Source organism: Schistocerca nitens, chromosome 2 (assembly GCF_023898315.1).
Source record: "Schistocerca nitens isolate TAMUIC-IGC-003100 chromosome 2, iqSchNite1.1, whole genome shotgun sequence".
NCBI lineage: Eukaryota > Metazoa > Arthropoda > Insecta > Orthoptera > Acrididae > Schistocerca > Schistocerca nitens.
Window position 1 is genome coordinate 454,882,989 of NC_064615.1, and position 12,735 is coordinate 454,895,723.

General features: G+C 40.0%; 1 protein-coding gene across 4 annotated transcripts in view; it reads right to left on the bottom strand.

Moving 5' to 3' along the window:
- The window catches only part of LOC126236337 (ribonuclease P protein subunit p40-like), a 262,934-nt gene extending 257,854 nt beyond the window's left edge, over nt 1-5,080 (bottom strand). For 2 of the 4 annotated variants that reach the window (XM_049945562.1, XM_049945560.1), the window contains exon 1: nt 4,865-5,080. In XM_049945562.1, the coding sequence (XP_049801519.1) occupies nt 4,865-4,990 (126 nt within the window). In that variant the 5' untranslated portion in view covers nt 4,991-5,080. The remainder of the gene's footprint in view (nt 1-4,864) is intronic. The other 2 variants (XM_049945563.1, XM_049945561.1) reach the window with 2 other exon arrangements.
- Nucleotides 5,081-12,735: the final 7,655 nt, after the last annotated feature.

Consider the following 12,735-nt stretch of genomic DNA (forward strand, 5'->3'; position numbering starts at 1 on the left):
TGGAATGAATGGAGAGTTGCCTAGTCCAAAAACTCATTTGCATACACTCCCTATACAGACAGCCACCTGTGTACCAGCCTCTGATGTGTAGTGCAACCCTGAGCTATTCCGGAGGGCACCGTTCTCAACCATGTAGTGCGTGTGTAGGAAGTTGCAGTCTAGCATGTCTCAGAACCTCTGAAACTTCTTATTCAAACCTTCCACTCGATTCAGAACCAGATGTCCATAATCAGTACCAGAGACAATTCTGCAGATTGTGAACTTTGCTGAAATGCTATGACCAACACTCATGTTCTCCGTCTTTTTTGTCAGTTGCTGCAATGATCCAAGCATAATACCAACTCCAAATGACAGGCTTTATTCATTCCAATGTGTGCCTCATCAAGCAGATGGTTGCACCCTGTTCCTCCATTGGCTGCTAGAATGGCCTCTTCAATATTTTGAATGAGGTGTCCAGGCTAAAGCTTGTACTAGCATGATGTTTCCCACCCCTTGCTGTATTTCCATCAGGGGCATCACTTTCCATCATACATCTGAACCACCAACAATTAACAGACTCTTACCCTTGTGCTTCCCTTTGACAAGCGACACAACAGGCTTTGCAAAATGTGAAGTGTGCCTCATTGGTACAGTTTCAGTGGAAGAACAGGACACCTCAAATATGATGGTTATGGGGATGTGTGTATACCCTGATTTCTCCATGGTCCCTGCCTCCTTACACAGCCTGGAGGGATGCCATCTGAGAGGAGTCTGAGGCTAGGGTACTGTCCCTCAGTCTTCACTAGTATATGCCTATCATGCAGGGGGCTGTGGTCCATGAGTAGTTGCATGTCTGCCAGCTCAAGTAGTAATTTGTCCCACCATATTCGATTGAGTGCAAAGTTAATCTGTACATATAATATTGTTGTCGAGTTCAATGGTGACCTTTAGAAGATCTTTGAGGGGGTCGAGATTAGGTTTACTACACTCCTTGCCCCAAATATCTTTGGTGTGTCTGGTACATTACTCTCAGTAGTTCACCCAATCACATCCATGTGTGATTAACCCACTCAAGTGACTCCTGAAGCCCTGCATTTACACATTCATTAGAAAACTTCAGCCAGATTGTCATATCACTCAAAGAGTGATAAAATCTTTATTACACAAATTACATCTTTCCATCGTACCCACTACATATCTGCACAGACTTATATAGAGTGTGAATACATGATAGGAAAGAGGTTGAATATTTTGTTAGGCCTAATGAGATTTGAAGCATAATTAAGGAGCGTACACAGGTGCAAGACATGCAGCTCATGAGATGATGTAAATGGAAGAAAAAATTTCACTGTAAACTTGAATAACCATTACATTAATTTACTCCTCTACTCACAAACTGTTAAGTGTAGAGGAAAGTGTGCAATGTTCACTGTTTATTAATTTATAATCTCTGTAGATAAAAGTTACAAGTGTTAGCCACACAGCAAAGTACTGGCCCTTTTGCAGTGAAATAGCGAAGTGTAATACTTGTACTTTATAGTACCATACATACTACCCTTGACAAAACAGTGACACCATGCATAAAATCACATAAAAAACAAATTATTATAAACGTCTGTGTAAGGAAGAAATTTGACTTAACCTATCTGAGATAAAAAAATAGCTTTCCATCTATGCTCAAGCAGCTCATGAGCTGCTGAGTTTGCAAGTGAGTGTGCTCTTTAACAGAATGTCTTACAGCTACAATTCTTAATTTTTCTGAACCCTTACAAGATTTTCCCCCTGTGACATCTATAGTAGAAGTAAGGCAACATGAACAACAACCCACTGAAACCCTTAAAACACTGAGTTGCATGGTAAGTTGCAGGAAAGCCACCACCAGAGACCTGAATTATGGTGGAAAGCTGGTAAGATCTGTATGCCACAGGCAGCACACCACATGGTAACAACATTTTGAGACAATTATATAAAATTACCTGGACTAAGTATTCAGTACTACTTCACCAACTAACAACCAAATCGTCACCTTTCAATCTAACATAGGACTTGGGCTATGCTAAATGGCAGTATTCCACCACAACTAAGATTTCATTTTTATATTCATTGGCTTCACTCAGATATGAATTGTCACCTCTCGACTTACCTTATAAGCACACTTTACAGTTCAGCCTGTTAACACAATCTACAGTCCAAAAAATGTCACAAGCCACATAATTACTAATGGGCAGAAGCCGACATCTGGTTTTGATAAATTTAGTGGATCCAACTATCCCACACAAAGTTACGGCCAGAACACCAACTTTCAGTTAGATGAAGCCATCTGTGGACTTTCATGCAGGAAAAACCTGAGGCCATAATAAACAATTAAATGCTGACAAACTATTAAATATGATCCTAAATGCCACTGTATTACTTCATCCTCCATTTAGTACAGGAAGTTTCAAATTTATGTATTTATCCAATGGGGTGGTTTTCATTATTTACACAGACAATGAGGGCAGTGTGTCATGAGTCTTTTGTGTGTGTGTGTGTGTGTGTGTGTGTGTGTGTGTGTGTGTGTGTGTGTGTGTGTGTGTGTGTGTGTGTGTGTGTGTGTGTGTGTGTGTGTGTGTGTGGGGGGGGGGGGGGGGGGGGGGGGGGGGTGTACCCGCGCGCGAGTGTATACCTGTCCTCTTTTCCCCCTAAGGTAAGTCTTTCCGCTCCCGGGATTGGAATGACTCCTTACCCTCTCCCTTAAAACCCACATCCTTTCGTCTTTCCCTGTCCTTCCCTCTTTCCTGATGAAGTAACCGTTGGTTGCGAAAGCTTGAATTTCGTGTGTATGTTTGTGTATCTATCAACATGCCAGCGCTTTCGTTTGGTAAGTCACATTATATAAGGAAACATTCCACGTGGGAAAAATATATCTAAAAACAAAGAGATATATATGTATGTGTGTGTGTTCTGTTCTGCTGACATGTCCCACATCATAAAATTTAACATGAATTCTCATCTATGAAACAAGAAAGTAACTGTGTACCCAAAAATTACAATCATGAAATCATAGTTGGTTTCTATCTGGGAGGCTGCACTGAAATTCTGAGAGATTTCTATGTCATCATCATCATCAGCAGCACCAGCACCAGCACCACCACCACCACCACCACCACCAGGCAGAGTCTTTGCCATAAGGATGATGAAAGTGACACTCATCAAAACATAGCAGGATTTCAATACAGCAATCCAGATGGCTTCACATGAGGATGATGACAGATGCAGCAAAATTGTGGAATTTCAACATAGCCACCTAGATGGAAGCCCAAGAATATTTCATCAGCATTATACGCTGGCAAAGTCTACACTCGCAATCATTTCAACATTTTATGATTTCTGCCACAGCTCATAACTGGGAATTCACAATTTTGATTAATTTCATGGGTATTAGAGTTACATACAGTTTTTGATTCATCCTTCAATTTAATTTTTATGTGTGGTAAGTGTTTATTTCACATCTAATGACACACTATGTCAACTTATAGTAATTTTACTAATGTAATTTTAACTTTTGGTTGCAGCTTTTCCTCTGAATTGTGTACTGGCTTCCTTTCTTGCTATGTGTTGAACTTTCCCAAATATGAGATGCTGCTTAATTTCACCTCTGTTTGCTTTTCACAAAAATACGCATAGTGTGAATGAATTATTATGTTTCTGTTCTACACATTTTTATTTTTACAACTGAATGTACCTGCTTCGTACATTTTATCATAACCTTTTGACCATCACGGTCAGATTAACAATTTTCTAACACACTTAATTACATCTAAAAAACTAAAGGGACAGAGATCTAAACAGAAGTTTTCAATGGCTCTCGCACTGTTCAACCTGTGCTGGAATTTTAACTGTGAAGGGGGAGGCGAGGGAACTTTATAAATGTTCAGCATGTAGCCATATTTAGAAATTAATTTGCGATTTGAATGTAAAATGACTCGTTTCAAATCATTACAATTAATCAGGCAAATGACCCCTGGAACATGAAACTAACGAAGTAAAAAACTTAAAAGATAAATGTACATACAACGAATCCCTGATTTACGCCTAATCCTGTTCACATTTTAGCTGTTTGAAAAGGCTTAACACAATCCTTTTTGAGGCTATGGACGTACAGTATTTACTAGCTTGTGTAAAAAATTAGCTCCACTATTTTATCACTATTTTCGGAGAACTGAATGACACAATCTTCATTAGCCTACATCTCCCCTTTCCATTTACTAACACTAGAATAGCATGAAAATGGCTTATATTCATCTAGATGTATCTGATGGACTTATGTGGTTATCAAGTCACGCTGCGTTAATTATAACATCTACTGATATTTGACTTTCCGTCCCTCTCCCACATACATATAGTTATGTTCGGCGTTCCAGCTTGTGTGTATATAATTCAGGCTCATTGCTTCGCTCAAACCGAATTTTCCCCCCCTAAGTTATTAGCATTTGTTTCAACAGATAATACGTTTACTCTATAATCTGCTATTCAGACGGGCTCTCAAAAAATCTAAATCAACAGAATATGATCACAGCTTTTTAGTGATTGCATACGTGTGGAAATTACTAACACAACATTTTTATCAGATTCATTCACATGCAGTGTGAAACAACACAATAAGTGACGATACGTAGAGAATCATGAAGATTAGAACTTCACTACCTATTTAAGAATATAGAAACTTCTGGGTGAATTAACATCTTGGTGATCATACAATGCTGACTTCAAAATTTCACTCCGATCTGCATCCGCGGATGTAAGCAACTTTAACACGGATAAATCAATCTGTAAGTTGTAATTCAATTCCGATGTGTGGCTGAACACCTCCAGACGGAACAACAAAAATAACATTGTTCCATACCATATGATTAAAATGGTGAGTTGAAACAATAGCGTCGGATTTTTCCGCATCGTCTTCTTCCTTCAGTACCTTACTTGAAAGCTTACTACAAGGAGAAGAGAAAGACCAAATTTCTGGAGATAACATTCTCACTGTCTTCCATGCTTCAGTGCACACAACAACAAACCTGAAACGACGAAGTCGCCAATGATTTTATTACATTTGTTTTGATTTGAAATTTCAAAGCAGTTACTACGCGTAAAAACGCAAGAGCTTTGCCCAAGGATGTTCAATAGATCACCAAATGATATATCTCTGGCAGCCTGGAAAACACTACAATTTGTCTGAGCACGTATAATCTGTGCTCACAAATCGTTGAATGAAGTCAGAAAATTTGCGCAAAAATGGAACGTACAACTTTCAGTAAATTTATTCAAGTCTCTGAGCGAAAAACATATCTGGTCAGAAAAGTTGCAAGTACACAAGCTACGATTTGCAGGATAGCAAAGCAAAAGAGGACGCACTTAAGTGCGTTTCATATGTTCCTTACCAACCACTCTAGAAAGTACAATAAAAGTAATGTCATAAACTACACAGATCTTACCTGCGCAGACAAATCGTAGCGTATTGTCTAGGCTATTAGAGAGAGAGAGAGAGCGAGGGAGCTATTCGTGATAACCTGAATCTCCTTCGATATAATTCTTCGCCTAATCACCTTTTCAACTATCTTTAAAAAATTCTTGAGAAACTCACTCATAGAATTACTATCAGTCGTCTCGCCTTCCACAATATTCTCAGTAAAAGTCAGTTTAGATTTCGTGCTTGTCCTTCTACTGAACAAGCAATCAAGTATTGGAATCCATTGACAAAATTCCAGTCGACATCTTCTGTGATCTCTCTAAAGCCTTCTATTGTATAAACCATCAAATTCTTGTGAGATACCCACATTATTATGGCTTAAGTGCCATAGTGATGTGTTTTGATAGGAGAATACGGGGATTATTTCAGATGGTGTTATATAATAGAATATGTACAGTGATACTTAGAAAGATTGAAAACTAGTATAGATGGTGACTTCCAGAAACAAGATCTGTGCTGTATTTATCGATCTGTCTGCCGTTTACGATGTCATGTGGAGACAGGGTGCAGTCTACCTGTAATAACAGACAGAAGAATAACATAACTCCTTAACAATATGTTGACTGAAGAACATATCAGGTAATTATAGGCAATGCCACTAGTGCCAAAAACAACCCTTAACAATGATCCACATCAAGGCTCATTTCTATCACTACTACTATTTAATCTGTATACTGGAGATTGCAAGCCACTCATTCTAGAAAGTGTCGTTATGCTGATGATTGAATGATAGTGGAGAAAGAAGGAGATTAGCTTTTAATGTCTCATTGTGAGCAAGGTAATTAGAGAAGGTGTACAAGCTCGGATTAGGGAAGGAAGGAAAAGGAAAGCAGCTGTGCCTTTTCGAACGAATCAATCATCATGGCTTCTTCCCTAAGCGATTTAGGGAATCAGGATGGCCAGACACAGGGTTGAACCATCGTCCTTCTGAACAGATGATAGCAAGAACACAAAAAATCTCTTGTATTTCTTCAACACTATTGGAGATATGATCACTTATATAAATTATAAACATAAACACTGCTTGTATGTAAATTTGTAAATTATGTACACATTTTATTTGTATTTATAATGTAACGTGTAATTGTCATACAACTAATTAATATCGTTAGGTTGCACTGTTAGTTCATCACTTCATTCATTTCTAAGGGAATAAAACAGACTGTTATGCTTAATGGCTCATCTGGAGAACCTGCCTCATCTATATAGGGCACCTGTTGTTGCAGTGTGTCACAAGGCTCTGTTTTAGTTCTACTGCTATTTCTTGTTTTCATTAATGGCCTCACTCTTTATTCTGATAAAAAGAGTAAATTTACCGTTTTCGAAGACGATACAACAACTCTCACAGACGAATTGTCAAATAACAGTTTTGAACACACTGTGGAGGAAGTTTTCACCTAAACCTCAAACTGGTTTTCTTCAAACACTCTCTTGCTCAGCGCAGATAAAACCCATTAAATGAAATCCCATCCTCTACAAAGAACCCTTCAAGAAAGTAACATACAACATAGAGATCAACCAATACAGAAATCTGAGGGTACAAATATCCTGGTTGCTTATGTAGACAGCAAATTTAATTGAGGATGTCAAATTAAACGCCTTTCAGCTGTCAATTGTCAACCTTATTTTATTACACAACAGTTTCAGAATTTTCTTACGCCATCTTCAGGCCCCTGACTGATGTGTAGGACTAACCCACCACGCTTGTGATCGAAGCACGGGCCAGCAATACTGATATTAGTAGAATCTACTTGCTACAGTGACTGCTTCAAACAACTGTTACATCTAACAGTTGGCAGGTTTGTTTGAAGTGATCACTGTACCAAGTATATATCTACTAATACCATTATTGCTGGCCCCTGCTTCCCTCACAGGAGGGGTAGATTAGTCCTACACGTCGGTCAGGGCCTGAAGATGGCGTAATAAAGTGCTGAAACTGGTTGCCTAATGAAATATGGTTGAAAATTGACAACTGAAAAGTGTTTAATTTGACATCCTCACTGGATCAGCCGAGTCCCGAGACCATCGCTAAAAAGATGGACATATAGAGGCAAATGCAATAAGTCAACCAACATTCTCCAACTTTTTATAAGATTTGCTCAGTAATCTTTGCACTATAAGTTATCACCCCAGCAGCTGATGCACATACTTTTAACGCTTCCTACTTTGGCAGCTTTCCATCATTAATGTCAGATGCTGATATATTGTGGGGCAACTAACCTCTCACAAAAAAAAATTTCACTACCCAAAAAACTCTTCAGAATAAAGAGTGATGTCCATCACAAGAACACTTGAAGATGCCTGTTTCAACAGATGGGGATCCTAACCACCATTTCACAGTATATTATACCTTGACTTTTGTCTCTCTACAAAGATAGGAGCTACTGTGATGACTCCAACACAAGAACAAACAAGTCTGCAAATTGAATTAAAAATCTTAATCTGGTTAAAGAAAAGTATTTATTACTCCAGAATTAAACTTTTTTATGCACTCTCAACACATATTAAATGTCATCATAAACAGTTGCCCAAATTTAAACCAATTCTCAAACAAATTCTAATACATAAATTTTTTATATGTTTGATGAATTTCTGAGACAAAGGGATTATTACTGCTTAAATTAGAATTGTCTTAGAATTACTTTTGATTAATCTCACTTGAGGAAATCTAATTGAAACATGAATATAATTCATAACTTGAGAACGGTATAAATCATAAAGTCTGTATCACGTTTTTCATCTTTTTTGCCTTCTTAAGTATTTGTTAACTTCTAATTTATACCACTATTCTATTCATTTAGTCACTATCATAAATATGTGGAGATTTGGTTTTTGTAATCATGTATTTACTGTTATATTTAACAAAATATTTCTTTCTGTATATGTTACTAATCACACCACAGTAAAACACAATTTTCTTTAGATGAGGTCTTATTTACACTGTATCTTTTATTATCATGTAAGTTATACACTGGCAAAACTCATGGGATACCTGCCAATATGGTGTCGAACCTCCTTTCACCCAGAATAGTGCTGCAGCTTGATATGACATAGACTCAACAAATCGTTGAAAGACCCCTGCAGAACTACTGAGCCATGCTGCCCCTATAGTTGTCCACAATTGCGAAAGTGTTGCCAGTACAGGATTTTGTGCACAAGCTGACCTCTTGATTATGTCCCATAAATGTTCAATGAGATTCATGTGGGATGACATAGGTGGCTAAATCATTCGCTCGAATTGTCCAGAATATTCCTCAAATCAATTGTAAACAGCTGTGGACTGATGACATGGGGCACTGTTATCTATAAAAATTCCATAATTGTTTGGGATCATCTCCAAGCAGCCGAACATAACCATATCCAAACAATGATCATTTCAGTTGCACCAGAGGACCCAGTCCATTCCTTGTAAATACAACCTACACAATTATGGAGTCACCACCAGCTTGCACAGTGCCTTGTCAACAATCTGGGTCCTTGGTTTGGGGGTCTGCGACACACTCAAACCTTATCACCAGCTCTTACCAACCGAAATAGGGACCCATCTGACCAGGCCAGGGTTTTCCATTCATCTATGGTCCAACCAATATGGTCAGTAGTCCAAGAGAAACGCTGCAGGTAAAGTCATGCTGTTAACAAAGACATTTGCGTTGGTCGTCCTGCCATAGCCCACTAATGCCAAATTTATGCTCACTGCCCTTACAGATATTTTCATCATATGCCCCACACTGATTTATGCGGTTATTTCACCCAGTGTTCCTTGCTGTTATCACTGACAACTCTACCCAAACGCAACTTTTCTCGATCGTTAAACGAAAGCCGTCGGCCACTGCATTGTCCATGATCAGAAGTAATGCCTGAAATGTGGTGTCCTCAGCACACTCTTGACATTGTGAATCTAGGAGTACTTAATTTTCTATCGATTTCCGAGATAGAATGACCCATATGTCCAGCTTCAACTACCACTCTGTATTCAAAGTCTGTTAATTTCCATCGTGCATTCATAACCACGTCTGAAGCCTTTTCACATGAATCGCCTGGGTAGAAATGACAGGTGCGCCAATGCACTGCCCTTTTATAGCTGCTGTATGCGATACTACCCCCGTCTGTATGCGTGTACATCACTATCCCATGACTTTCGTCATTTCAGTGTATTTTAACTGCATACAATCTGACGCATTCCATATCCTTATGATTCACTCACTGCCTCGATACACCAAACACGAAATAACAAAATAAAATAAATAAGGAAGATAGACATGTACTGCCTCTGTTGGTTTCTCACATTACAGCAAAGATGAGTAATACAAACATTAGTGTCAATGGCATTAAGAAACAGCTGAAATCGCTAATACAAGCCCCAGGACCCCGATGGTATCCCTGTCAAATGCTATACAGACTGTGCAGCTGAGTTAGCTCCCATTACAACCACAATACACCATAGATGGTATGAAAAAACGGTGCCCAGTGATGGGGAAAAAAACCACAGATTACATTTATCACAAAAGAACGGTAACAGAAATAAGCCAGAAATACATTGCCCAGTTTCAGTTACATTCATCTACTGCTGGAATCTCAGAACATACTCTGAAGTCAAACACACTTACACTCCTGGAAATGGAAAAAAGAACACATTGACACCGGTGTGTCAGACCCACCATACTTGCTCCGGACACTGCGAGAGGGCTGTACAAGCAATGATCACACGCACGGCACAGCGGACACACCAGGAACCGCGGTGTTGGCCGTCGAATGGCGCTAGCTGCGCAGCATTTGTGCACCGCCGCCGTCAGTGTCAGCCAGTTTGCCGTGGCATACGGAGCTCCATCGCAGTCTTTAACACTGGTAGCATGCCGCGACAGCGTGGACGTGAACCGTATGTGCAGTTGACGGACTTTGAGCGAGGGCGTATAGTGGGCATGCGGGAGGCCGGGTGGACGTACCGCCGAATTGCTCAACACGTGGGGCGTGAGGTCTCCACAGTACATCGATGTTGTCGCCAGTGGTCGGCGGAAGGTGCACGTGCCCGTCGACCTGGGACCGGACCACAGCGACGCACGAATGCACGCCAAGACCGTAGGATCCTACGCAGTGCCGTAGGGGACCGCACCGCCACTTCCCAGCAAATTAGGGACACTGTTGCTCCTGGGGTATCGGCGAGGACCATTCGCAACCGTCTCCATGAAGCTGGGCTACGGTCCCGCACACCGTTAGGCCGTCTTCCGCTCACGCCCCAACATCGTGCAGCCCGCCTCCAGTGGTGTCGCGACAGGCGTGAATGGAGGGACGAATGGAGACGTGTCGTCTTCAGCGATGAGAGTCGCTTCTGCCTTGGTGCCAATGATGGTCGTATGCGTGTTTGGCGCCGTGCAGGTGAGCGCCACAATCAGGACTGCATACGACCGAGGCACACAGGGCCAACACCCGGCATCATGGTGTGGGGAGCGATCTCCTACACTGGCCGTACACCACTGGTGATCGTCGAGGGGACACTGAATAGTGCACGGTACATCCAAACCGTCATCGAACCCATCGTTCTACCATTCCTAGACCGGCAAGGGAACTTGCTGTTCCAACAGGACAATGCACGTCCGCATGTATCCCGTGCCACCCAACGTGCTCTAGAAGGTGTAAGTCAACTACCCTGGCCAGAAAGATCTCCGGATCTGTCCCCCATTGAGCATGTTTGGGACTGGATGAAGCGTCGTCTCACGCGGTCTGCACGTCCAGCACGAACGCTGGTCGAACTGAGGCGCCAGGTGGAAATGGCATGGCAAGCCGTTCCACAGGACTACATCCAGCATCTCTACGATCGTCTCCATGGGAGAATAGCAGCCTGCATTGCTGCGAAAGGTGGATATACACTGTACTAGTGCCGACATTGTGCATGCTCTGTTGCCTGTGTCTATGTGCCTGTGGTTCTGTCAGTGTGATCATGTGATGTATCTGACCCCAGGAATGTGTCAATAAAGTTTCCCCTTCCTGGGACAATGAATTCACGGTGTTCTTATTTCAATTTCCAGGAGTGTAGTTATCTCGAACAGCATGGACTCAGAAAACATCAATCACTCGAAATCCAACTTTTGCATTACTCACTTGGCATCCTGCAAATCATGAAGCAAGGCAACCACTTTTATGCAGGATATTGTGACTTCTAAAAAGAATTTGGCACCAACATTTATTATTAAAATTATGAGTCCCTGGGTTACCACACAATATCTGTGACTACATTGAGATTTTCTTGGTAGGCAAGACACAGCAAGATAACTGTCATTGACAGAAGATGATACAGTTACCTGTAATGAAGTACTGTCTGAAGAAAGATGCAGTAATTTTCAGTCAGATCTTGATAAAACTTCGAAGTCGCCAAAGATTTGCAACTACCATTAAATATAAAGATTGAAATAATGCACATAACAAAATGAAAAAACGTAATATCCTATGACTGTAGCATCGCTGATTAACAATTAAAATCAGCCAATACATATAAATATCTGGATGTAACAAATTTGTAGCGCCATCGCTATTTTTTGGTGGGGCTGAATAAAATAAAGATGCTGCCACAGCTAATACAAAATACTATGGAAGTGGGCCAGACCAGAACTGACCAGACACAGCTACACTGGGGGCAACCTGTTGATATGGAAAGTACTGTCTCCAAGTTGTCGATATGATTACTACATGCGGCAACTGAAAGGAGGCACCAGATGCATAGTAGTAATGACCCAAAACGCTCATTGAAAACTAAGTTGTATTCATTTACTATTCTAATTTAGCATATTATGAATGTTGTTACGCACACGGTTTCATATTATATGTAATAATATTTTATTTATGGACATATAATTGTAAAATATTTTCATGTCCTATTTCCTATCTAAGGCACTGTATGACAAATCCTATATCATTTTTATAATGATGAGATACAAGGATGCTAAGTAAATAAATAAATCAAAAAAGTGTTCTTTATCAGCTAAAGGAAATTAAAAATGTACCAAAATTCCACATATTCAAAAAAGTACTTAAAAATTTTAATTAGCAAGAGTTTTTATAGTGTCAAGGAATACTTAAATCACCAGCATTCAATATACAGTAGCTTATTTCCTTCATCATAATGACCCAAAATGCTCATTGAAAACTAAATTGTATTCATTTATTATTCTAATTTAGCATATAATTATTCTAATTTAGCATTAGTTGTTATGAATGTGGTTTCATGTTATATGTAATAATATTTTATTTATGGACATCTA